The 27946-nt window shown below is 46.8% G+C and overlaps 2 protein-coding genes across 7 annotated transcripts in view; one reads left to right on the top strand and one right to left on the bottom strand.

Moving 5' to 3' along the window:
- IKBKG (inhibitor of nuclear factor kappa B kinase regulatory subunit gamma) overlaps positions 1-7230 on the bottom strand; it is a 68160-nt gene extending 60930 nt beyond the window's left edge. Inside the window, exon 1 of one of the 5 annotated variants that reach the window (XM_040324832.1) lies at positions 7095-7230. The gene's annotated coding sequence lies outside the window, so the exon portion shown is untranslated. The remainder of the gene's footprint in view (positions 1-7094) is intronic. The other 4 variants (XM_040324834.1, XM_040324836.1, XM_040324835.1 and 1 more) reach the window with 4 other exon arrangements.
- A 311-nt stretch (positions 7231-7541) lies between these two features.
- G6PD (glucose-6-phosphate dehydrogenase) overlaps positions 7542-27946 on the top strand; it is a 70913-nt gene continuing 50508 nt past the window's right edge. Inside the window, exon 1 of one of the 2 annotated variants that reach the window (XM_040324828.1) lies at positions 7542-7578. In XM_040324828.1, coding sequence (XP_040180762.1) covers positions 7557-7578 — 22 coding nt within the window. In that variant the 5' untranslated portion in view covers positions 7542-7556. Of the gene's footprint in view, positions 7579-26583; positions 26713-27946 lie in introns of those variants that run through there. The other variant, XM_040324829.1, reaches the window with a different exon arrangement.

Genomic DNA, 27946 nt, shown 5'->3' with positions numbered 1-27946 from the left:
AAGCAGAAGGAAGCATTATGCACCAAATTCTTTGCTTCCACTTTACATAACCTTTGGACGATGATCTCATAAGAGTCAATGAAAGGTTTCTCTGCTGGCTTCATCTTCATGCTAGGTTTTCATTACTCTCTGTCGAAGGTTTAATCTCCCCATTGGTTCTGGTGTCTATTGCCATTTTTCTATCTGTATTTGTCCTGTGAGATCACCTCCTTTCTTTCCTTGGGCTTCTACGTGCACTGCGATTTGTTGCAGTGCGTTTCCATGCATTTGTAGTGTGGAAAAATGCAGCATGCTGTACAATGGTGTAAGCTATGCCCATAGGATAGCCTGGATTTTGGACTGTCTACTCCAGGGGTGCCCAACCAGTGGCCCGGGGGCCACATGTGACCCGTGGAGCCCTCTGATGTGGCCCACGACCCCCTGCTCTGGGATGGAATAGAGTAGAATACTGTTATTAAAAGGTATGTTTATTACTTGTCACCTCCTCCCATGCTCGTCTACAGGACTTTTCCAGAGCCTCTCCAAGCCTATGGAACTCCTTACCCCAAACTATCTGTCTATCTCCTTCTCTATTAGCTTTTAGAGGATCCCTGACAACCCTCCTCTTCAGAGAAGCCTATCCTAACCACATCTAACAACTGTATTTTAACTTTGCCCACCTGATCACCCCCCACATCTAGTACCCTCTGTTGCACTTGACCCTCCCTTCTGGATTGTAAGCTCTAACGAGCAGGGCCCTCTGATCATTCCTGTATTAAATTGTATGGTAACTATGTCTTCCCTGATGTTGTAAAGCGCTGCGTAAACTGTTGGCGCTATATAAATCCTGTATAATAATAACAATAATTACTAAAATCACATTGTATATACGGGCATATCTGTTCTGCAGAGGTTACTGGGCTGCTTTCAAACTAATCCACAGGTACAGAGAAGTGCACCTGGGTGTTACCTGCACTGAGCCATATATTTCTGTTATTACCTGCGAATTTGGTGTTCTGAGAGTAGATCGGGCTCTATAGAGCTGAGTGGGCTGCCAACCACCTGCTCCGCTCATTGTGGCCCACGACTGGTTACCAAGTCGCTTAAATGGCCATTGCTCTTCAAAAGGTTGGGCACCCCTGGTCTACGCAGTTAGATTGCAGCCCAAAAACGCATCTAACTTTGCTCGGTATGAAAGGGCTCTAAATGTAACATTTACAGCAGCAGGAAGTGAGGGTAAATCTTCCAATGGTGACAGCAGTTCTTAGGAGGCGCAATACTCCATGTTGGAATTTCTTCTTACTACCAGCTGTGTATCTGTGACCAGAAGAGAAGATAGAAGGGGACACAGACAGCCAACATTGGAAAAAAAAAAAAAAAAAAAAAAACACAACACACTATTCCTCACTCTAATTTAAGAAATGTTTGAGTTTAGATTTTAAAGTAGAGCCTGCCTCATTTCCTGGATAGAGGATATCCAGCATCATCTAGCACTGTCCACACAGACATCCATCAGCATGCCTCTCTGAGTCGGTGTTCTGCTGAGCTGGTTCCTCCTATCGATATGGTTCCCGCTCGACTGCACAGGCGCAATCCGAGCCGACGGAAATCTCCAAGCTTTAACAGCTGTTTGGCAGCTGTAGACGCGCTCGCTCCCGATGCTTAGTTATACACGCCGCTTTATTCTTCACGCTGCTCTATAACAGGAAGGGGCAACAAGCGGCGGATCAGATGCGATATTGAGCAGTGTTTTTTTGTTTGTTTATACACGCCACTCTATACAGCAAGGGGCAGCAAGTAAAAGTACTGCTCAATATCACGTGAGGCTCCGCCCCTTTTTACAGCCCTTGTTGTGGCGTGTAGTAAAGAGCGGCGTGTAGTATAGAGCGGCGTGTCCTCCGCCCCTTGCGGCGTGTGAAGATCACATGAGTGCGCGCCGTGTATAATCGGGAGTGAGTGCGTCAACAGCCGACGATCAGCTGTTGAGGCTCGGAGATTTCCGTGGCCTCCTACTGCGCATGCGCCGCTCCTGTGCAGTCGAGGCCAGAAACCTATCCGATAGGGGAACCAGCTCGACAAGACACCGGCTCAAACAGGCATGCAGCCATCAGAGGCATTGCAGGCCAGACAGGGACAGCCAGAGAAACAGATGAGGCTCACATCTTATCTGGTGCAATGCAAACACAGGCTGCTTAGGAACACCCACTTCTCCAGACCACCAATCAGGGCATTCTGATATTTAGAAATCATATAATCTCTGTACTTGGTAGAACTACCTAAAAAAGAAATTGCAGCGGCAACCACAATATCCCCAGATATCAAAACACTAATAGTAAACAAAAGCGCTTTAAAAGGGATTGTAAAGGTACAATCTTTTTTCCTAAATAGCTTCCTTTACCTTAGTGCACTTGTGTGTAATATATATATATATATATTACATACACACACACACACACACACACACACACACACACACGTTGCCCATTGCAGAATCCAATCTGTGTACCCGAGTCCATGACATATTCAGACGGCGGCCGTGCAGTTTTAAAAACTTGCGCTCTTCCGTGTGCTGTTCTGTGATGGGAAACCGAGTGTTTCGCCTATCACAGAACAGCACAGCACAGCACAAGGAGGAGCGCGAGTTTTTAAAACTGCACGGCCGCCGTCCGAATATGTCATGGTACACAGATTGGATTCTGCAATGGGCACAGCAAGGTCAGGCTGCAATGGGCACAGCAAGGTCAGGCTGCAATGGGCACAGCAAGGTCAGGCTGCAATGGGCACAGCAAGGTCAGCTTATACTCGAGTCAATACGTTTTCCCATTTTTTTGTGGTAAAATTAGGTCCTCGGGTCGGCTTATACTCGAGTATATACGGAATTTTAAGAACGTTTGTTGGATTTTCGAATCGTTAGTGGGGTCAAATCGACGTTCTTTCTCAACCACAGTGACGGGAAAATTTAGAAATAGAAAAAACTTCTTGCCGAAAGGAATTTACAGACTATGTGTTTTTTGTTCAGAAATTACATTCATTTTAAAACTGAATGTTAAAAACAAGTGAAATTTTCAAACAACATTCTTTCATTCAGCAAAAGGCCAAAGATTGTTCATATTAACATAATATTTACAGCAGCAATTATTTGCTCTTTTTGTACTATAAAGGGCTAAATTTACTTTTTTAACCCCATTATGTTACTGCCAGATTAATCGATTATGAAAATAGTAATCGATTATAAAATGAATTGATTAGTTGTCGATCAATCGATTAGTTGTTTCGGCCCTAGTAGGAGTCACAGCAAGCAACTACAATAGTATGATAGGTTGTTTTATATAGGAGTATATTGATATCAGTGTACAAGTGCTTTTAGTGGTTACTTGTTTGTTAGCCTTTGGATTAAAATATATCAAATGTTTATTGTACAAAAGGCTAAAAACCATGTAGCCACAGGAAAGACTCATACACTGATATCAATATACCCATATACAAATCATGTGACACTGTTTGCTTGTTTCCTCATTATTCCTGCCGTAGCTGAGCGATGGGTTGCTTGCTGTGACTGACGTGTTCCACGGAATGCTGTCGGCTTCATCAGGAAAGAAAAACTACAGCAAAGCTCTATTGTATAGTTAAAACATACAAAAAAGGTGAATACTCAGTTAAGACCAGTCGTTTTCAGTTTCCACAGCCGATAGGACAGAATGGACTTGTGAAGTATTCAGTGTCACTGAATGGTGAGGAATATATCCATAAGAAAGTGTGTGGTGATGGATCCAAGCAGCCAAATCTCTTGTCTCATGTGTGAGAAACACAAAACGTGTGAAACGCGTTGATGTCACAGCAAGCAACCCACCACCCAACTACAGCAGGGATAATGAGGAAACAACCAAGAAGTATGAGATGTTGTTTTTATATATCAGTGTATGAGTCTTTCCTGCTGTTACTTGTTTTTTAGCCTCTGTACAATAAACATTTGATATATTTTAACCACTTAACGACGGCCTACTGTGTATATATATATATATATATATATATATATATATATATATATATATATATATATATATATATACATATACATATACATATACATATACATATACATATACATATACATATACATATACATATACATATATATATATATATATATACATATACATATACATATACATATACATATACATATACACACACACACACACACACACACCAGCAGAATGGCACGGCTGGGCAGATGTACGTACAGGTACGTCCTGTACATCTACCTAGCCGTGAGTCGCGGGCGCGCTTCCGCGACCCGGTCCGAAGCTCCGGGACCGGATCGCCGCTGGGGTCCCGCGATCGGTCCCCGGAGTTGAATAACGGGGAGAGCTGTATGTAAACACGGCTTTCCCGTTCTTCACTGTTGCATCGATCGTGTCATCCCCTTTATAGGGAGACACAATCAATGACGTCACTCCTACAGCCACACCCCCCTACAGTTGTAAACACACACTAGGTGAAACATAGCTCCTTCAGCGCCCCCTGTGGTTAACTCCCAAACTGCAACTGTCATTTCCACAATAAACAATGCATTTTTAAATGCATTTTTTGCTGTGAAAATGACAATGGTCCCAAAAATGTGTCAAAATTGTCCGCCATAATGTCGCAGTCACGAAAAAAAAAAACGCTGATCGCCGCCATTAGTAGTAAAAAAAATAAATAATTATAAAAATGCAATAAAACTATCCCCTATTTTGTAAACCCTATACATTTTGCGTAAACCAATCGATAAACATTATTATAGCAAAAAGTAAAAAATATTGCATTTTTTTCAAAATTGTCGCTCTATTTTTGTTTATAGCGCAAAAAATAAAAACCGCAGAGATGATCAAATACCACCAAAAGAAAGCTCTATTTGTGGGGAAAAAAGGATGCCAATTTTGTTTGGGAGCCATGTCGCACGACCGCGCAATTGTCAGTTAAAGCGACGCAGTGCCGAATCGCAAAAAGGGGCCTGGTCCTTTACCTGCATTTTGGTCCGGGGCTTAAGTGGTTAAAGGGGTTGTAAAGGTCCATTTTTTATTTTCTAAATAGATTCCTTTAAGCTAGTGCATTGTTGGTTCACTTACCTTTTCCTTCAATTTGCCTTCTAAATGTTTTTTTTTCTTTGTCTGAATTTCTCACTTCCTGTTCCTCCTCAGTAAGCTGTTCTAAATGACTTTCCACCGCTCAGATGATGGTGGAAAGCTTACTGAGGAGAAACAGGAAGTGAGAAATTCAAACAAAAAAAAACATTTAGAAGGGAAATCACAGAAAAAGGTGAGTGAACCAACAATGCACAAGCTTAAAGCGGGGGTTCACCCCAAAAAAATTTTTTAACATTACATTCAGCCGAGTTGTCAGAATGACAATGGGCTGTTTTTTTTTTTTTTTTATCCCCGTACATATCGTATTTTCACCGCCGCTTCCGGGTATGTCTTCTTCGGGACTGGGCGTTCCTAATTGATTGACAAGCTTCCGACCGTCGCATACCGTGCGTCACGAGTTACCGAAAGAAGCCGGACTGCGAGTCGGCTCTATACGGCGCCTGCGCACCGATGTTCGGCTTCTTTCGGCAACTCGTGACGTGCAGTATGCGACGGTCGGAAGCTTGTCAATAAATTAGGCATGCCCAGTCCCGCAGAAGACATACCCGGTAGCGGCGGTGAAAATACGGTATGTACGGGGATAAAAAAAAAAACAGCCGATTGTCATTCTGACAACTCGGCTGAATGTAATGTTAAAACATTTTTTTTTGGGGTGAACCTCCACTTTAAAGGAACCCATTTAGAAAATAAAAGACGAACCTTTACAACCCCTTTTTTGTACCATTAAAGCCCTTATTCTAGTTGCTAGGGATTTATTTTGTGTAGATTCTTTAATAAGACGTGGTACCGGACACATCATGTCTTACATGTAGAAGGTCATTCTGGGATTCCTTTCTCCCGTCCATTAGTGGTGTAGCCCCCTCTCTAATCCATGCGCCCGGCCTCTACATGTAGAGCAGCCAGACGTACGGATTTCAATGTGGGCTTTGTTTTTTAAGCACAAGATTGTCTCCAATTGGCTTCAAAAATGGTGCATAACACTGCACTGCACCCCTCCCTGAGCCCACCCACTTGTGTGACATTAGCCAATAAATATTCACTAAGGTCTTCCTGCTTCTCCTCCCCTCCAATCAGTAAGCAGGTCCTGAGACCCGATTGGCCGGGAGTACTCTCGGCCAATTAGGTCTCAGGACTAAAGATGAGCTCCGGGGTGTTCGCACAGCCCACGTGCAGAGCCCGCCAGTAAGGATGAGCTCCGGGGTGTTCGCACAGCCCACGTGCAGAGCCCGCCAGGAAGCTGTCACTGTGCTAATAACAGGCAGTGAGACGTTTCTCCATCTCTGCAGCCTGGAATTAGCGCATCGCTCACTTCCTGATGGGCTCTGCACGTGGGCTGTGCGAACACCCCGGAGCTCATCCTTACTCAGGACCCGCCTCCTGGTCGGCCGCGAGGAGAAGCAATGGCCCGGCAGTAACAGTCTCTTCAAGGAGCTCCGGATTCAGCAGAGCACCACCACCTCGTCCTCCTCCCCCCACCTCTACCGGGGATTGTGGCGGTAGTGCGAGTGGAGCGCCATCGAGCACCGAAGTGGGGGAGGGGTGTAGTGCAAGTGGACCACCACTTAGATCGATTAATCGATAGCCGCCGGGGGGATAGTGTGAGGGAGGGGGCCAGGTCTGTTTGTCACACCCCCCCAAATATTGACCACCAGCTGCCACTGATCCCGTCTGAGAGGAGTACTGGGGCAGTGGGGGGCTGAGATGTTTCCAGGAAGCCATGTACAACACCCTGCCAGCCCCTCCTAGCAGTCATGAGCAGTGCATAGAGAAACACAGAGACCTGTGATGATGGCACTGGGTCAAAAATAAAGAAAGTGATAATGGAAACGTTTTTTTTCCCCCAAATGTCATGAATGTGTTGCTGGGAGAAGGAATGTAATCTCCAATACCCCATTGTGTGGTGTATAGAGTCCTAGTGCTGGGACTTGTAGTTCTGTGCCCCCTCACACCTCTATACACCTCCTGAGTCCTGCCCCCCACACTCACCTCCTGGGTGAAGTCAGCTCTGTGTACCTGGCACACCACTCGGGCTCTGCACAGCCTCCCCTCAGATGTTTTCGCTCGCTCTTCCGGGTTACTTCCCACATGACGTAGTCACTAAGGGACTTTTTCTGGGCGGTGAGTAGACTGTAAAAAAAAAAAAAAAATTAAACACACACCGGAAGCGGGGCAGGACTCGCCCCCCCCCCCCACGGACGGAAGTGGGGCTGACTAGTAAACGTCAACTTCCGGTACAATATGTAAGCGGCTCTCCTGATACCTGAGATGTTTTCTCCTGATTGGTTGCGCGCCTTTGGGGTGTGTGTTGATTGGTCTAAGCAGGAGGCGCGATCTCTGCTCCATCACCTGTCGTCTTTAGCAGCCCGCCCACCAGCGTCAGAAACGGCATGTGATAGGACTAGACTAGAGGATAGAACTGGATGGGAGGAGCAGAGCAGGTGGGCAGAAATGGGGAGCAGAGCCAGTGTGGGTGAGTGAGAGGGGAGGATCCTGACACTCCTCCTCCAGTCCTCCTTCCTATTGTAGATGTAGAAACATCCAGTCCGTGTCCGTGTCCTGTGATCTGCTATATTATAGCATAGCTCCCAACTGTCCCTGATGTAGAGCAGTGTCCCTCATTGTGGTCAGATCTATATAAAAGGCACTTTTTATCTATCAACAAGTGTTTCCCTGTTCTAAACCTTTCATCTGATTTCTAAATTGCTGCATTTGTAAATTCCAACTGCCAATATAAAGGAATAGTAGTGGTAAAAAAAGGCACTTGTGTGTTTAACCAATCTTGTTTTTTGTACAATTCTCCTTTAAGGGTGTGTGGTAAGGGGTGTGTCCTATGCCTGCATACTTTTGCTGATAAGTGTCCCTCATTCCCATCTCAAAAAATTGGGCGGTATGGCTATAGGGGAACCCTAGATCACCTATATACCCACCATAGAGTCCTAGATCTATATACCTACCATAGAGTCCTAGATCCCCTATATACCTACTATAGGATCCTAGATCTCCCATATACCTACCATAGAGTCCTATATTCACTATACACCCACCATAGAGTCCTAGATCCCCTATATACCCACCATAGAGTCCTAGATCTCCTATATACCTACCATAGAGTCCTAGATCCCCTATATACCCACTATAGGATCCTAGAGCTCCCATATACCTACCATAGATTCCCGCATTCCCTATATACTTATAATAGATTCCTAGATCCGCTATACACCTACCATAGTCTTAGATCCCATATATACCCACTATAGGATCCTAGATCCCTTTATACCCACTATAGGATCCTCGCTCTCCTATATACCTACTATAGAGTCCTAGATCCCCTTTATACTCACTATAGGATCATAGATCCCCCTATATACTGTATTTATCGGGGTATTGCGCGCTCATGTCCTGTACGTCCAGGACGTGAGCGCGAGAGGAGCCGAGCCTGCCCGACTATACACGAGTGTACTGCGCTCGGTATATGCCGGCGCAGTATTCAAACTCGGCGCGGGAAAGCGGGTATCGGCGTATATCGCGCACCCACGATTTTGCCCTGATTTTCAGGGCAAAAAAGTGCGCGGTATACGCCGATAAATACGGTACCTACCATAGAGTCTTATATCCTCTATATACCCACTATAGGATCCTAGATCTCCCATATACCTATCATAGAGTCCTAGATCCCCTATATACCTACCAGAGTCTTAGATCCTCTATATACCTCCAACAGAGTCCTAGATCCTCTATATACCCACTATAGGATCCTAGATCTCCCATATACCTACCAGAGTCTTAGATCCTCTATATACCTACTACAGAGTCCTAGATCCTTTATATACCTCCAACAGAGTCCTAGATCCCCTATATACCCACTATAGGATCCTAGATCTTCCATATACCTACCATAGAGTCCTAGATCCCCTATATATCTTCCAGAGTATTAGATCCCCTATATATGAACTAGGGTTGTCCCGATACTAGTATCGGTATCGGGACCGATACCAAGCATTTGCCCGAGTACTTGTACTGTCGGCGGTGATCAGTGTGTGGGGAAGTTACAAGCACCGATCACCGCTGTATAGATTTAAAAGTAATTTCTCCTCTTCTCTCTACACCCCTCCCCCCGCGCGGCTTTCAGCTGCTTTAAAATCAGCAGTGATCGATGCTTGTAACTCCCCCACATACGATCACCGCTGACTGTCCCGTGTCCTCCTCCAGCCCCCCTCTGTTTTGCTGCAGTCTGTCTCCCTCCCTCCATGTCCCCCCCCCGTGTTTCTCTCCCCTTCCGTGCTCCTCCTCCACCCCCTGGAACTGTCAGGATGGAGAGCGGGGTAGGAGCCGGTAAATCCGGCTCCTTACTGCTCCGAATGGACAGAGTCAGTGATCACTGACTCTATCCATTCACATAACTGAAACATCGTAACCTGTGATTACAATGTTTCAGTTTATGAATGAAGAGAAGACGCTGTCTTCTCTCCTTTCATTTTCAGCGCAGCTAATGCTGCTAAGAAATGGACTGGGGAACATGTCTCACCAAAGCCCCCCAACAGGGCTGAAAAAATAAATTAAAAAAATAAAGAATAAAAAAACAAAAGAATAAAAAAAATTATTGTAGAAAAAAAAAACCCGACACGGTCCAACCCCCCCCCCACCCCCCTTAAAAAAAGAAAGCATTATAAATAAAACAAATTGTAAAAAAAATAATAAAAAAAAAAATTGTAAAAAATTAAAAACAAATTGTTAAAGATAAAAAAAAAAAAAAAACTACTGACACATGTGCCGCTGTCACATGAGATTAAAAAAAAGTATCGGTATTCTGTATCGACGAGTACTTGAAAAAAAGTATCGGTACGTGTACGTGTAAAAAAGTGGTATCGGGACAACCCTAATATGTACCATCGTAGACTCTTAGATCCCCTATATATGTACCCTAGAGTCCTAGGTCTCCTATATACCTACCATAGAGTCTTAGATCCCCTATATATGTACCATAGAGTATGGCAGGTATATAGGAGACCTAGGACTCTAGGGTACATATATAGGGGATCTAAGAGTCTACGATGCCCTATATATGTACCATAGAGTCCTAGATCTCCTAAATACCTACCAGAGTATTAGATCCCTTATATACATACTATAGAGTCCTCGGTCTCCTATATATCTATGTGGCAAGGGGTGTGTCCTATGCCTGCATACTTTTGCTGATAGGTGTCCCTCATTCCCATCTCAAAAAATTGGGCGGTATGGCTATAGGGGAACCCTCCTCCAACACTATCCTGTCATCCCTGGAGAACCAAACGACTGCCATGTGCCAGATCTTCTTTATACCTACCATAGAGTCCTAGATCCTTTATATACCCACCATAGAGTCCCAGATCACCTATATACCCACCATAGAGTCCCAGATCCCCTATATACCCACCATAGAGTCCTAGATCTTCTATATACCTACCATAGAGTCCTAGATCCCCTATATACGCATTTTTGGCAAACTCCAGGCGGGCTGTCATGTGCCTTTTACTGAGGAGTGGCTTCCGTCTGGCCACTCTACTATACAGGCCTGATTGGTGGAGTACTGCAGAGACGGTTGTTCTTCTGGAAGGTTCTCCTCTCTCCACAGAGAAACGCTGGAGCTCTGTCAGAGTGACCATTGGGTTCTTGGTCACCTCCCTGACTAAGGCCCTTCTCCCCCAATCGCTTGGTTTGGCCAGATGGCCCGCTCTAGAAAGAGTCCTGGTGCTTTCAGACTTCTTCCATTTACAGTTGGTGGAGGCCACTGTGCTCATTGGGACCTTCAATGCTGCAGAAATGTTTCTGTTTCTGCTTCCCCAGATCTGTGCCTCTATACAATCCCGTCTCGGAGGTCTGCAGACAATTCCTTGGACTTTATGGCTAGGTTTGTGCTCTGACATGCACTGTAAACTGTGGGACCTTATATAGGCAGATGTGTGTCTTTCCAGATCATGTCCAATCAACTGAATTTACCGAAGCTGTACGCCAATCAAGTTGTCAGGCTGGGCCCCCCACTGAAGCGGTGAGAGCGGGCAGCAGAGAAGCGGAGACAGCGGGTTTAGGCAGTGGACGGGTTTAGGCAGAGGCAGGCACCCCGCCCTCCGTGACTGAAGCAGAGACAGCGGGGCTGAGTGGGTGGGTTGAACTTGAAAGACAGCGGGCAGGTTTAGGCAGTGGGTGGGTTTAGACGGCAGCTCGTGAGGCTGAACACACGCATAGAGAACCTGAGGTAAGGTAGGGGCTTGGCTTTGCGGGGGGAAGGGGTGCGAGCCGCACCGGAGTGTGTGACACCTGACTTGTCGGATCCCCTTCTCTACGTGGTCGCGGCTCTGATCAGTCTCGGCACAGCCGAGCAGAGTGAAGCTGCCTTTCCTGCCCCCTTTATGTCGACACAGGGGGAGGGGAGGACCCGACCAGTCCACTAGTGCTGTGATCATCTGAGGTACATAGTGGGACTGTGGGGGGATCTGTATTGGTAGGGGGTGGGTCTGTATTGGTAGGGGGTGGGTCTGTATTGGTAGGGGGGTCTGTATTGGTAGGGGGTGGGTCTGTATTGGTAGGGGGGTCTGTATTGGTAGGGGGTAGGTCTGTATTGGTAGGGGGTAGGTCTGTATTGGTAGGGGGTAGGTCTGTATTGGTAGGGGGTGGGTCTGTATTGGTAGGGGGTGGGTCTGTATTGGTAATATAAAGGGGTCCAGAGGTGCAGGGTGCTGTGTAATGTAAAGGGGTTCAGAAGTGCAGGATGCTGTGTAATGTAAAGGGGTTCAGAAGTGCAGGGTGCTGTGTAATGTAAAGGGGTCATGAGGTTCAAGGGCTGTGTAATGTAAAGGGGTGCAGGGTACCGTGTAATGTAAAGGGGTTCAGAAATGCAGGGTGCTGTGTAACTAAAGGAGTCCAGAGCTACAAGGGCTGTGTAATGCAAAGGGGTGCAGAGGTGCGGGTTGCTGTGTAATGTAAAGGGGTCATTAGGTACTAGGGCTGTGTAATCTAAAGGGGTGCAGGGTACTGTGTAATGTAAAGGGATTCAGAAGTGCAGGGTGCAGTGTAATGTAAAGGGGTCCAGAGCTACAAGGGCTGTGTAATGCAAAGGGGTCCAGAGGTGCAGGGTGCAGTGTAATGTAAAGGGGTCCAGAGCTACAAGGGCTGTGTAATGCAAAGGGGTCCAGAGGTGCGGGTTTCTGTGTAATGTAAAGGGGTCATTAGGTACTAGGGCTGTGTAATGTAAACAGGTCCAGAGGTGCAGGGTACTGTGTAATGTAAAGGGGTTCAGAAGTGCAGGGTGCCGTGTAATGTAAAGGGGTCCAGAGATGCAGGGTGCTGTGTAATGTAAAGGGGTCAAGAGGTGCAGGGTGCTGTGTAATGTAAAGGGGTCCAGAGGTGCAGGGTGCTGTGTAATGTAAAGGGGTCAAGAGGTGCAGGGTGCTGTGTAATGTAAAGGGGTCCAGAGGTGCAGGGTGCTGTGTAATGTAAAGGGGTCCAGAGATGCAGGGTGCTGTGTAATGTAAAGGGGTCCAGAGGTGCAGTTGTGGAGAGGGGGTACACAGTAGTGACATTTTTTTTTGAAGGAACAGAGGTATGCAGGGGGCACAGTGGGGTGTTTTTACATTTTAAGGTGGGGGGGGGGGGTGCCAGATATAGGATCCGCCCTAGGTTTTAAATGCTCTAGGTATGCCCCTGGTCATGGCAAAGGCTGGTGAAAACTTCTGTAAATGTGTTTTTTTTTTTATAAATTTGCAAAGATTTCAAACAAACTTCTTTCACGTTGGCATTATGGGGTATTGGTTGTAGAGTTTTGATAATTAATTTAATCCATTTTTAAATAAGGCTGTAACATAACAATATGTGGAAAAAGTGAAGTGCTGTGAATACTTTCTGGATGCAATGTAGAATTATTACAAATAATACCCCATAATGACAACGTGAAATTAATTTGTTTAAAATCTTTTCAAATGTATTAAAATGAAGTCCAGGGAATTGTCTGTTGACCTCCGAGACCGGATACTGGTCTTAAAAAGTTCAGTGCTTACAAATATTTTTACCCCTTTAAGCCCTCCTTTCACATGAATGGTCAGGGGACAGTAAAAACAGATGGGTTTGCGCCGGTTTTACTGCCCCCTGGTCACCCACCCATGTCCACAAAAAAATTACCATGTCGTTCTGAGTCGATTAGCAACCAAATCAGCCATTAACCACTTGACCACCAGGCATGTAAACCCACTTAATAACCAGACCAATTTTCAGCTTTCGGTGCTCTCGCAATTTGAATGACAATTACTCAGTCATACAACATTGTACCCAAATGAAATTTTCGTCCTTTTTTTCACACAAATGGAGCTTTCTTTTGGTGGTATTTAATCATCGTTGGGTTTTTTATTTTTTGCGCTATAAGAGAAAAAAAGACTGAAAATTCTGTAAAAAAAAAAAGAATTTTTCTTTGTTTCTGTTATAAAATTTAGCAAATTTAGTATTTTCTCTTCATTGTTTTGCAGAATGTGAAAGATGAAGTTACGCCGAGTAAATAGATACCCAACATGTCACCCTTCAAAATTGCACACACTCGTGGAATGGCGCCAAACTTCGCTACTTAAAAATCCCCATAGGCGACGTTGCAGGGTATTGTGGGGTATTGCAGAGTAGTGTGGGGTAATGCAGAGTAGTGTGGGGTATTGCAGAGTAGTGTGGGGTATTGCAGAGTAGTGTGGGGTATTGCAGAGTAGTGTGGGGTATTGCAGAGTAGTGTGGGGTATTGCAGAGTAGTGAGGGGTATTGCAGAGTAGTGAGGGGTATTGCAGAGTAGTGAGGGGTATTGCAGAGTAGTGAGGGGTATTGCAGAGTAGTGTGGGGGTATTGCAGAGTAGTGAGGGGTATTGCAGAGTAGTGAGGGGTATTGCAGAGTATTGCACAGTTTGGTTATGTTGCAGAGTATTGTTATGGGGCAGGGATGGCTGAGCAGGGATGGATGGCTGGATCTGTGACTGCATTTGTCACAGATCCAGCCCACAGCACTCGTGCTGCATCCGCTCTCTCCCCTCTCCTCTCACACTGTACCGTTCGGTACAGAGAGGGGAGGGAGGAACCGGCGTCATCACACGCTATCAGCGGCGATTTACCGTGATGCGCCGGGTCCGGAGAACCCGGCGGTCACGGACATTCCCGTGTGCGCGCCCCAGGGGGCGCGCGGGAGCGCGATTCTGGGAGGACGTCCATTGACGTCCTCCCAGAGTTAAGGAACCGCCTTGTAGACGTCTTTCGTCTATAGGGCTGTGATTAAGTGGTTAAAGTCAAGGGGACCACACCCCTCTGAAGAACCCCCCCCCGCTTATCTACATCCCTGCCCCTGTGAAAGGTCTTAGTCACATTTACCAGTTCTGTAATGCTGAAGGCGTTTCATAGCTTCTCCATGTCACTTCTTCAGTTCTAATGAGTGCCAGAAACTACCCAGCATTTATATCTAAGCAGGTAGCACCAACACCTTGATCCAACCACTATGGAATGTGTAGAAGTTCTTGTCCAACCTACCCTGTTTTAGTCACGTAATTATTGTGAAGCAAACAACAAATAGGTAAAGTAACAGAAAAAGTCAATGTGCATAACTATTCACCCCCCTAAAGAGCCACCTTTTGCATCCATCACAGCTCCAAGTCGCTTTGGATAAGTCTCTATGAGCTTGCCACCTCTTACCACTGGGATTTTTGCCCATTCCTATTTGCAAAACTGCTCCAGCTCCTTCAAGTTGGATGGTTTGCACTTGTGAACAGCCATCTTTAAGTCTGACCACAGATTTTCTATTGGATTGAGGTCTGGGCTTTGACTAGGCCATTCCAACACATTTACATATTTGCCCTTAAACCACTCAAGTGTTGCTTTAGCATTGCGTTTGGGGTCATTGTCCTGCTGGAAGGTGAACCTCTGTCCTAGCCTCAAATCACACACAGAGTGGTACAGGTTTTGCTCAAGAATATCCCTGTATTTAGCACCATCCATCAACCCTGATGCCTAGTACACACGATCGATTTCCCCGATTTTTGCCGTGTGTATGCTCCTTAGCAGTTTTCCCGACAGGAAAAGTGCGGTTTAAAAAATGAGAACATGTTCTCTTTTCTCGCAGTTTTCCGGCCGTGTGTCTTTTGACCGTCTGGAAAACCGATCGTGTGTACTAGGCATGACCAGTTTTCCAGTCCTAACTGCTGAAAAACATCCTCAAAGCATGATGCTGCCACCACCATGTTTCACAGTGGGGATGGTGTACTTTGGGTGATGTGATGCGTTGGGTTTGCGCCAGACATTGCGTTTTCTTTGATGACCAAAAAGTAAAATTTTAATCAGACCAGAGCACCTTCCTCCATACATTTTGGGGTTCTCCCACATGCTTTTTTGCAAACTCAAACCTTGCCATTTTGTTTTTTGCTGAAAGTAATGGCTTTCTTCTGGCCACTCTGCCATTAAGCCCAACTCTATGGAGCGTATGGCTTATTGTCGTCCTATGTACATATACTTCAGTCTCTGCAGCTCCTCCAGGGTTACCTTAGGTCTCTGTGCTCCCTCTCTGATTAATGCCCTCCTTGCCCGGTCCGTGAGTTTTGGTGTGTGGCTGTCTCTTGGCAGGTTTGCTGTTGTGCCATGTTCTTTCCATTTGGTTATTATAGATTTGATGATGCTCCTAGGGATCATCAACGATTTAGATATATTTTTTATAACCTAATCCTGACTTGTACTTCTCAACAACATTGTCCCTTACTTGTTTGGAGAGTTCCTTCATCTTCATGGCAGTGTTTGGTTAGTGGTGCCTCTTGCTTGCCTCTGGGGCCTTTCAAAAAGGTGTGTATATGTAATGACAGATCATGTGACACTTGCACACAGGTGGACATCATTTCACTAATTATGTGACTTATGAAGGTAATTGGTTGCACCAGAGCTTTTTATGGGCGAATACATACGCACATGGCAATTATCAGTTATTTTTTTCTGAAAAATTGTTTTATGTATATATTTTTCAACTTTTACTTCACCAACTTAGACCAGTGGCGGTGCGTCCATAGTGGGTGCAGGAGTGCCGCCCCCTCTCTCCCCTGCACCTGTCACTCAAGTCAACAATACATAGATTTATGCATTGCATCCATCTGAATAACAGCAGTTGATTGGCTTTGGAAGTGTCTATCAGAGCCAGCGGCTGTTGGCTGTACTCGACTTCCAAATAGTTAACCAGGGGATGCACAGGGTGTGCGTTCCCTGGTTAACACTGACACGCGCCTCAGCCAATCAGGTTCACCCGGTCTGGTTATCGCTAACCTGACTGGCTGAAGCGACATCGAGGGCGGGAGAAGACATCGAGGGACGATGGCTTACCCAAGAAAGATAAGTGTTGGGCGGGGGGCAATCTGGTGGTATTTGAGGGGGCAATTTGGTGGCATTTTACGGGGCAAACTGTCGTTTTTTTGAGGGGGCAAACTGGCGGCAATTGATGGGCACAGTGGCTACGTTTTATGGCATGGCACAGTGGCGACAATTGATGGGCACAGTGGCTGCGTTTTATGGCATGGCACAGTGGCGACAATTGATTGGCACAACTCAGATGAAATGGCAGCACTCCAAGATCCATCAAAATTCTTATTTAATGAACGAACAACCCAAGTGTTTACAGACAGTTCAAATGGTAGACGCGTTTCACACAAAGATGTGCTTATTCATTACTTCATCATTATTCATTAATTGATGGGCACAGTGGCTGCGTTTGATGGCATGGCACAGTGGCGACAATTGATGGGCACAGTGGCGACAATTGATGGACACAGAGGCGACAATTGATGGCATAGTGGCTGCGTTTGATGGCATGGCACAGTGGCAACAATTGATGGGCACAGTGGCTACAATTGATGGGCACAGTGAGGCTGCAATTGATTTTTTTTTTTCGTTTGTTTGCAACCCCCCCCCCCCCCCAAAAAAAAGTTTGAGCACCAGCCGCCACTGACTTAGACTATTGTGTTCTGATCATCACATATAATTCAGATAAAAAAAACATTGAACTAAAGGCTGCAATGTAACAAAATAGGTAAAAAGCCAAGGGGGGTGAATACTTTTGCAAGGCACTGTAAGTATTTTATAATGAGCTTGGATGCTATGCATAAGAGCTCATTATACCTTTGCCTTGCAGGGTTTTTTCCCCCCCTTGGGTTTACAACCACTTTAAGTCCCCAGGTAGAAGAGTGTTATAGAAAAATGATTATCACCATCATGGCAGAACATGCAAAAGGGAAGCCTTTTAGTACCAAGTCTTTTTTTGGCTCTGATGCTGGAAGAAGTAAAAAGGAAATGTCACAATAAACTATGTCCTTTTGGTAACGCCCACCTTTTATTATTCCCGCCACTAATTGTGGCATTATGTGGCATCATGGCACACTATAGGCTGGGCTCACACTTTAATGCGAATTGGATGCATTTTGGTCCGTTTCAGGTTCCGAAGTCAGACAAACATTTGGGGCTAGATTCAGGAAGCTACGCTATAATTTACGGCGGCGCAGCGTAGCGTATTTACGCTACACCTCCGCAACTTACAGGAGCAAGTGCAGTATTCACAAAACACTTGCTCCGTAAGTCGCGGCGGGCGTAGCGTAAATGGGGCCGGCGTAAGCGCACGTAATTCAAATGGGAAAGGGGGGGCGTGTTTTATGGTAATATGTGATGACCTGATGTGATTGACGTGCATGCGCCGTCCGTGTACATATCCCAGTGTGCATTGCTTCCAAGTACGACGTATTGGTTTCGACGTGAACGTAAATTACGTCCAGCCCTTTTCGCGAACAACTTACGCAAACGACGTAAATAATTCAAATTTCGAAGCGGGAACGATGTCCATACTTAACATTGGCTGCGGCTCCTAATAGCAGGAGCAGCCTTACACCAAAAAAGCCTTAACGCAAACAACGTAAAAAACGAACGCTGGGCGCACGTACGCTTGTGAATCGGCGTATCTAGGAAATTAGCATATTCTACGCCGACAACAGCGGAAGCGCCCCTAGCGGCCAAAGTTATATTGCACACAATTCTACGCGGAGGAAGCCTATTTTTTCATCGTAACTGCCTTTGTGAATTGGCGTAACGCTACGCGGGCGCGGAATTCAAATTACGGCGGCGTATCTGGAGATACGCCGCCGCAAAAGGTACCTGAATCTACCCCTTGGGCTGAAATCGGACCTGAACGAGGACGCTTCGGACCCCTGCTGTGAGCCGCTGCGATCTATAGTGTGACCCCAGTCTCAATCAACCAACAGGAACGTGACCATGAAAGGACCAGTTGGTTGCGTTTGCCCCCTGGGGATAAAAAAAGATTAAATAAAAAAAAAAATAAAAAAAAAAAACACTTTACTGCAGCCCATACATACTGCAGCCCATACATACTGCAGCCCGTGCATACTGCAGCCCGTGCATACTGCAGCCCGTGCATACTGCAGCCCATACATACTGCAGCCCGTGCATACTGCAGCCCGTACATACTGCAGCCCATGCATACTGCGGCCCGTACATACTGCAGCCCATAGCCTTTATGTGTTCAGCAGTGTAGTGATGACTCAACAGTTTCAGCAGAGTTCAGAAGAGTTCAGTCCCACCATTTGTGCAATAATGGAGTGAAGCACCAGGAATGAGGCCGTTTATTTCTGGCAAAATAAATTTTACAGCAAAATTTGTCATTTCACTGAAGTGAAAACTTACTGGGGCCAAGTAAATAAAGGCAAATAGCCGCGCACTTTGCAAGTACAGTTGCACCAATTTTCCCCAGAGCTTAGTGCAGGCGGTGAAGCTTCACTTTGTAAAGAATTTCCAATCAGGTGCAAGGAAAACAGAAAACAGCATTTTTGCTTGCTCATGATTGGATGATGGAAATCAGCAGAGCTTCACCACATTTACTAAGTTCTGGGAAAAATGAACGCAACTGTACTTGCAAAGTGCACAGTCTATTTGCCTTTAGTAAATCAACCCCATTGAGTTGCTTAGTTAAAATTTTCTTGAAAAAATATTTTGTTTGTTTCTGCTTTATTTATAGGGTATTTTTTTTTTCTTGGGGGGTATTTAAAGAATAAGTTCACCTTTTGTAACATGTTACACCCATATTCATGATACAACATGTAACATGTTACAAACAGACCTGCCCGTGCACCGGGATGTACAGACAAGAAGATACACTGGCTCATCACTGGTGCAGGCTCAAAAAAAAAAAAAAAAAAAATGCCCATTTTTTTACCTGCAAAAAAAATGTACACTTATTATTATTTTTTTTAGCAAAAAATGTACAGTGATAATAAAGGTTTGGCTTTTATTGTTAAAATATAACAAACATGTTATACTTACCTGCTCTGGGCAGTGATTTTGCACAAATCAGCCCAGATCCTTCTCTTCTCGGGTCCCCCGCCGGTGCTCCTGGCCCCTCCCTCCTGCCAAGTGCCCCCACAGCAAGCAGCTTGCTGCGGGGGCACCTGAGCATGCTCACTTCTGAGGAGTCACCCTTAGACCCTGTAACGGCTACCCACTGGTAGTGAGGGGTATCGGCCGTTGGAGACGTCCTTTTCCCTGGCAAGCTGCGATATGCAGGTACCGCCGGTATATCCCATCGAACGCCCTTCCAAGAAACGAGACGTGCTACGTTTGGAGGGTCAAGCAGACTGACTTTATTTGGCATATTTCACCTGCTTATATCTGCTTACAACTGTTACAAGAACAATGACAGTTTCCGCCCTCCCCTTTTCCCAGTAGGGGGCTTCAACACAGACCCCCTGAAACAATGACATCTCCTTGAATTAATCACTTGGCCAGTTTCTAGCCGCTTCGGCACCTCACCCCACTTAACATTTCCTGGCCAGGCACATAGAATTCAATTAACCTTTAAAACAATTATCACTCACACATAATCCCCATCAGCATACACCTCAGAGGGGGGCTGTTTACCTGCACACAAAGAGGGTTCATTATCTATGCGAAGGGAACATTAGCATTCCAGCAATGAAAAGATACTTGTCCAATTAACCCTTTGTGCTCAGAATACAATGTGGTAAATCCAACTGTAACAAGTCCTGCAGTTATTATCAATGTCCAGGCAGAATAGTCCATAATCCGTTACACTGCCCCCCTTTTGTGGAACACTTCGGCAGACCCGGATTGATCCTTTTCGGATCAACTTGGGGATGTCCGGTCTGCTGTTAGGGTAAAAGTTCCGTTTGCCTGGACAGTCCGTCGGCCTTCCCATTGGCTTACCAGGTCGGTAGCTGATGGTGACGGTGAATAATAGAATTCAGTTCTGGAACAGTCACTTGCTTTGCTCTCTCAATGGCTCCCAAAACCTGTTGCTGATGCTCTTGGGACAGATACGGCACCACCTGGATGCAAATCCCATTTAATCTTTTGACAATTTCCGCCTGTTTGTGCATTTCAATGTTCAAGCCACGGGACATCTCATAATACATGACATAGTGTCGTTGCATCTCTGATTTCTCACTGGCCAACTTGTCACATTCCCATTTTAGACTGTGATATTGTGCCGGATCTACAGTACATGTCGGGGAAGGTAGTCTTACCCGGTTCTCAGCAGCAAGCGGGTTGATTCCAGCAACGCGGGTGGTCCCGGGACAAGCAGCAGCAGGTGTAGGTAAATAAGCCGAAGTCAGAGGGCCAATGTCGTTACCCAGCACCACCTCGGCAGGTAGGTTGTCCATGATACCAACTGTGGTCTTTCCTGACCCGGCTCCCCAGTCTAAGTGCACACGGGTGGTGGGTACGCGAAATACAGCACCCCCTGCGACCCGGACGGCAACTGTGCGAGTGGACACGTTCTCTGGCTTTACCAGATGTTTTTGAATCAGAGTGATAGTAGTCCCGGAATCTCTTAAGCCTTGTGCTACTTGTCCATTCACTCGTACCTCCTGACGGTGATGCTGACGGTTATCCGGAGAGGCCGCTTGTATTGGGTCTGCCTCATACCAAATTCCCAGACATTCCTCAGGGCCCCCCTCGGTCTCCAGGCAGTGGGCTGCAGAGGGACGTGATGGAGTGCCCTCTGTGTTGGGTGTTGTGCGTCTCCAATTGTTATTTGTAGATCTCAAAGGGCAATAACGAGCAATATGTCCCGTGTCGCTGCAGTGATGGCACGTCACCCTAGGCGAATCCCGGGGGTAGTTGCTAGGCCCCTGAGGACGTGGTGGGACTGGAGCCCGAAACTCTGGGCGTGGGGTGACGGTTGGAGTACGTGGTTCTACCTTCTGAGCCAGCCGCGTCGTACCCTGGCTTACATTCCTTCTCTCCGCGTACTCATCTGCTAGCCGAGCCGCCTCGTTTAAGTTAGCGGGACGGCGATCTCGTACCCAGTCTTGTATGTCTGCGGCCAGGTCTTGGAAGAAATGTTCCATTAGGAACAGCTGCAATACTTCCTCCCCGGTGTTGGCCTTGCACCCTTGGACCCAAAGGGATGCCACCCTTTGTAACTGGTTGGCCCATTCCATGTGGGAGTCCACAGCCATCTTCTTGGACTCCCGGAAGCGCCGGCGGTAGGCTTCTGGCGTTACGGCATATCGGGTTAGCAGCGCCTTTTTAACTTGCTGATATTGTAAAATATCCTCTGGAGCGAGAGCCCGAAAGGCTTCGTTGGCTTTGCCCGACAATTTCCCCGACAAAATAGTGACCCATTGGTCTGGTGGTACCTGGTGTAGTGAGCACTGCCTCTCAAAGTCCGCCAAATATCCATCGATTTCCTCCTCACTTTCTACAAAAGCTTTAAATGCAGTGAACGGTATTTTCTTTCCTGTAGCAGCGGGTGGGGGGGTAGGAACTGCAGGTGTAATGGGCTGTCTCGCTCTTACCAGTTCCAGTTCTTGTCCCCTCTTCGTTTGTATTTCTTCCCTTGCTTCCCGGAACAGCTGGTTGATTAGTTCCACGGACGTTTCTGGATACAAGGATAATCTCCGCTGTACAATCCCAGTAATTACATCTTCTTCGCTGACCGGTGCAAGGGGCTCCGTTCCTTCCATGGATCCATCCATTTCGTCCAGCTCCAGCAGTTCAGCTATCAGCTCCCTCCGTGGTCTGTTGCTGGCGCTCCTACCACGAATCTCCAATAGATCTTTCAGTGTGGATCTTTTCAGCCTGGCGTACTGCGACTCCATTCAGAACTTGCTCTTTGGATAAAAGGACCATCCCACTACTGCCAACCAATGTAACGGCTACCCACTGGTAGTGAGGGGTATCGGCCGTTGGAGACGTCCTTTTCCCTGGCAAGCTGCGATATGCAGGTACCGCCGGTATATCCCATCGAACGCCCTTCCAAGAAACGAGACGTGCTACGTTTGGAGGGTCAAGCAGACTGACTTTATTTGGCATATTTCACCTGCTTATATCTGCTTACAACTGTTACAAGAACAATGACAGTTTCCGCCCTCCCCTTTTCCCAGTAGGGGGCTTCAACACAGACCCCCTGAAACAATGACATCTCCTTGAATTAATCACTTGGCCAGTTTCTAGCCGCTTCGGCACCTCACCCCACTTAACATTTCCTGGCCAGGCACATAGAATTCAATTAACCTTTAAAACAATTATCACTCACACATAATCCCCATCAGCATACACCTCACAGGGGGGCTGTTTACCTGCACACAAAGAGGGTTCATTATCTATGCGAAGGGAACATTAGCATTCCAGCAATGAAAAGATACTTGTCCAATTAACCCTTTGTGCTCAGAATACAATGTGGTAAATCCAACTGTAACAAGTCCTGCAGTTATTATCAATGTCCAGGCAGAATAGTCCATAATCCGTTACAGACCCCTTTCACACTGAGGAGTTTTTCAGGCGGTACAGCGCTAAAAATAGAGCTGCTATACCGCCTGAAAAACTCCTTCACTGCCTACTCAATGTGAAAGCCCAAGGGCTTTCACACTGAGGCGATGCGCTGGCGGGAGAGAAAAAAATCTCCTGTCAGCAGCATCTTTGGAGCGGTAAGAGGAGCGGCATGCATACCGCTCCTTCCCGTTTAAAACAATGGGAAGCCGAGGCAATACCGCCCACAATGTGCCTCTGCAGAGGTGCATTGCAGGCGGTATTAACCCTTTATCGGCCGCTAGCGGGGGTTAATACCGCACCGCAAGCGGCCGATTCCCGCTGCAATCCCGGCGGTATAGCGCTGCTATTTTTAGCGGCGCTATACCGCAACCGCGGCTCCCGCTCCAATGTGAAAGGGGCCTTAGGGTTCATTTGCACTAGCAATACAATAAAATGCAGTGTTTGACCATACAGGCTACTGTCTTTGGGAAGTCTGGTAAGGGACTGAAATGCATGTTTCCGTACATGGTACTATTTAACATAAGGACACTTACCTGTCCTGAAGTCCAGCAATGTCGGCACTGCAGACGTCCATCAGCTGTCAGGTGCTGCCGCCACCATTGCCACTAAGGGAACCCGGGTCCCTACTGCGAATGCGCAAAGCTCGCTGCTCACTCACTGGCCCGGCGGTAGGGAGACCAAGCTGCTGACGTTCTTTGCTGTGGCCTGGTCTCCCAGAAGTGGGGACAGGATACCTGGTAAAGAAAAGGTGACAAATGTCGCATCAGAGGGAGGGATCAGATAAGCGGAAGTTCCACTTTTTGGTGGAACTTTGCTTTAATTTGAGTGTCACATAGGGGTGGATTTTAGACATGTGCGCTGCCAAAAAATGTTTTAGTTTTAGTTTCATTCATTCTTTGGGTCATTAGTTATGATCGCAAATTCGTAAATCTAAAAAAAAAAAAAAATACAAAAAAAAAAAAAAAAAAATCGCAGAGGTGATCAAATATTTGTGGGAACAAAATTATAAAAAATTGTTTGGGTAGAGTGTAGCACGACTGCGCAATTGTCATTCAAAGTGCGACAGCGCTGAAAGCTGAAAATTGGCTTGGGCAGGAAGGTGCGTAAGTGCCTGGTATTGAAGTGGTTATTTTAAGTTTTGGCAACAAATCCTGGACACTGATTGGTTTCTATCAGCGACTCTCTGACCGTTGCCGCCGCCACCCGCCTCATAGCCTGTCAAGTCTTAGGCCCCTTTCACACTGAGGAGTTTTTCAGGCTATTTAGCACCTAAATACCGCCTGAAAAACTAATTCCCTGCATTCTCAATGTGAAAGCCTGAGGGCTTTCACACTGAGGCGATGCGCTGGTGGGAGAAAAAAAAATCTACCAGCAGCATCTTTGGAGCGGTGTGTATACCGCTCCTTCCCATTGCAAACAATGGGAAACCATGGTAATACCGCGTCAATGCGCCTCTGCAGAGGCGCATTGCGGGCGGTATTAACCCTTTTCCGGCCGTTGAATGGGCATGCACCCAAAACTGAAGAAATGGTCCCTCTGCTCCGACCAGCATATGATCATCAGAAAGGGGCACAGATAATGGAAAAAATAATACACCCCCTAAACTAGTAGGAGCGGGGGCTTGCAATTCAGATTTTTTTTTTTATTCTGCACTGACTGTCTTTGAAATTGCCCTGTTCAAATCCAATCCGGGGACAAAACCAGGGACTGACTTGGTCTGGGGACAATCCGGGGATGTCCGATCACCCTAGTCTAGCGGTAATCTGCACTTTTCTTGTGCAAATGTAGAAAAAAATACGTAATTTCCCTTCTCCCACTGACTCCAATGCATTCAGCTAAAAAAATAAATAAAAAAGGTGAAACTGCGCTAAAATGTTCCTATTTGTGCGGAAAGTGTGGGGAAATGAAACCCCTTGATTTCACTAAGCCCCTTTGCAAGGAAGGTAAAAATCTCCCTGTGTGATAACAAGATGGGATTTACGAAAACTGACCCATTCAGAATCTGGTGCTGCTGCGCATGGTAGCCAATCAGCTTCTAACTTCAGCTTGTTCAATTAAGCTTTACATAATAAGCATTGGTTCACACCAGTTCAAAGTTGCATGACAAGTTGCACCCCACTTGTGGCAGTGGAACCATTCAAATTGCTGCGACTCTGAAAAAGGTCCTTGGGCTATTCCTGTGCGATTTCAGTGCGACTTGACATCTGTAAAATAAAGTTGCACAGATATCAGCAAGCTGCATATGAAATCGCACTGAAGTGGTGGGACTTCAAAACCGCACTGGTGTGAGCCAGGGCTACAACCTAGAAGCTGATTGGTTTCTATGCAGACCTCTAGTACAAAACAAATAGGTCATTAATCATGAGCCATGTTTAAAAATGGAAAATGCTTGTATGGGAAGCCAGGAAGGTAGAATTTCCTTTTGTCAAGTTTTTGTAAAAATAATAAATAAAAAAAGACACAGGGGTCAATTTACTAAAGAAATAAAGACTGTACAGTTGGCAAAAGTGATATCGTCACTCATCCAATCATGTACTAGCAAAATTCCCTATTTTTTTTTTTTTGCCATCGCAAAATGGCTTCCCTGCGCAAATCGCCGTAGCTGTACGGCAGCCGCTTGAAGGGGTATTGGGGGCATGCCCGCCGCATTACTGAGGAGCTGATGTGCTCACTTGCGAACGCTCCTGACAGAGCCAGAATGGGTGTGTGTGCGTGTAAACACACAAATCCACGTTCTGGCAGTGGCGGCATTCAATGGGTACAGAGGCTCCATTTGATGGGCACAGTGGCGGCATTCAATGTGCACTGTGGCTGTGTTTGATGGGCGCAGTGGCTGCGTTTGATGGGCACAGCTGTGGCATTCGATAGGCACAGTGGCTACGTTTGATGGGCACAGTGGCGGCATTCGATGGGCACAGTGGCTACGTTTGATGGGCACAGTGGCGGCATTCGATGAGCACAGTGGCTACGTTTGATGGGCACAGTGGCGGCATTTGATGGGCACAGTGGCTACGTTTGATGGGCACAGTGGCGGCATTCGATGGGCACAGTGGCTACGTTTGATGGGCACAGTGGCGGCATTCGATGGGCACAGTGGCTATGTTTGATGGGCACAGTGGCGGCATTCGATGGGCACAGTGGCTATGTTTGATGGGCACAGTGGTGGCATTCGATGGGCACAGTGGCGGCATTCGATGGGCACAGTGGCGGCATTCGATGGGTACAGTGGCTACGTTTGATGGGCACAGTGGCGGCATTTGATGAGCACAGTGGCTATGTTTGATGGGCACAGTGGCTGCGTTAGATGGGTATATATATATATATATATATATATATATATATATATATATATACACACACACACCATTTGTTTTCCATACTTTTATATTTTATACACACAGTAGTTGTATCTTTTGTTTCTTTTCTTTTCTTAGTGGAAATCCTGACAATCAGTGATAACCCAGCTGCAGAGAGTTGTACCAGAAGAGGTTAATAGAGGGTGTGGTGATGTGTGGGTGACTCCTCCTCCTCCTTCTCCAGCACTGTGCATTGTGTAGGAGTGATCAGGCTGTGCTGGGAGGAAGCAGGGGGCGGGGCACACAGTTGGGGAATGCAGACTTTGGGGTGTGTTCTGTGGGGAGGGACATGTCATCTTTCTCTTGTAGCCCCGCCCCCTCCTGGTCTCATATACACAAGGCTCAGTCCCAGCATCCTGAGATCACAGTGACAGCACACTGCCCCCTGATAAGGACCAGCTGAACGTGTAGAAGAAGAGCCACCCACAGTGAGTACCCGATCTCTGCCCTCCTCTGTAGATCTGATCTGTGTGTGTGTGTGCTCTGATGAGTTCACACAAAGTACACTCGCACTTCCTTTCATTATGCCCCAGGGCCCCTTCCATGTGAAGCCACACAAGCTCTGTACAGAGAGGGCACTGAGCTTCATAGCCAACATCTGAGCTTCTCCAATCTACACAAAAGAGAAGACTGTGCCCTGCAGTGCCAGCTGGCATTGTCTGTTCTTACCGCCCCCCATACCCCAGAATTGTGTGCGATTTGTAGATCCGGGTCGCTAAAACCCCTTTGTGATTTATATGAAGTATCATGAAATACTGGCAGCCCAGGACATGTTATAACCTGGGTGATACCACCTGTGTGTATATGGGGGGGGGCACATACAAGTTTACACCTCTAAGTATGTAAAGGAGAACTCTACACAATGTGGATCATGGAGGAGGGAGAAGATAATTGTCAGCTGTGTGTCCTAGATCAGGGGTCTCCAAACTTTCTACACAGAGGGCAAGGTTACTATCCTTCCATCTTTAGGGGGCCGGACTGTGGCCAGTGGGAGAAGAACATTTCTTGGCATCAGTGGGAGTAAACAATGCCCCCTCATTAGTATTAGGGGGAGAAATGGTGCCCCATTGTCGGTGTCTGTCAGTGGGGGGGGGGGAATAGTGCCCCATTGTCTGTCAGTGGGGAGGAATAGTGCCCCATTGTCTGTGTCTGTCAGTGGGAGGGGGTAGTGCCCCATTGTGTCTGTCAGTGGGAGGGGGTAGTGCCCCATTGTCTGTGTCTGTCAGTGGGGAGGAATAGTGCCCCATTGTCTGTGTCTGTCAGTGGGGGGGGTAGTGCCCCATTGTCTGTGTCTGTCAGTGGGGGGGGGGTATACCCCATTGTCTGTCAGTGGGGGGGGGGGGTAGTGCCCCATTGTCTGTGTCTATCAGTGGGGGGGGGTAGTGCCCCATTGTCTGTGTCTGTCAGTGGGGGGGGGGTAGTGCCCCATTGTCTGTGTCTGTCAGTGGGGGGGGGTAGTGCCCCATTGTCTGTGTCTGTCAGTGTGGTGGGGAGAAATAGTGCCCCATTGTCTGTCTGTCAGTGGGGAGGGGGAATAGTGCCCCATTGTCAGTGGGGGTGGGGGATAGTGCCCCATTGTCAGTCAGTTGGGGGGGAATAGTGCCTCATTGCCTGTGTCTGTCAGTTGGGGGGGGGGATAGTGCCCCATTGTCTGTGTCTGTC

This window comes from Rana temporaria, chromosome 9 (assembly GCF_905171775.1).
Source record: "Rana temporaria chromosome 9, aRanTem1.1, whole genome shotgun sequence".
Taxonomy (NCBI): Eukaryota; Metazoa; Chordata; class Amphibia; order Anura; family Ranidae; genus Rana; species Rana temporaria.
Note: the sequence above shows the minus strand (reverse complement) of the source record. Positions and strands in the feature narration are given on the sequence as shown.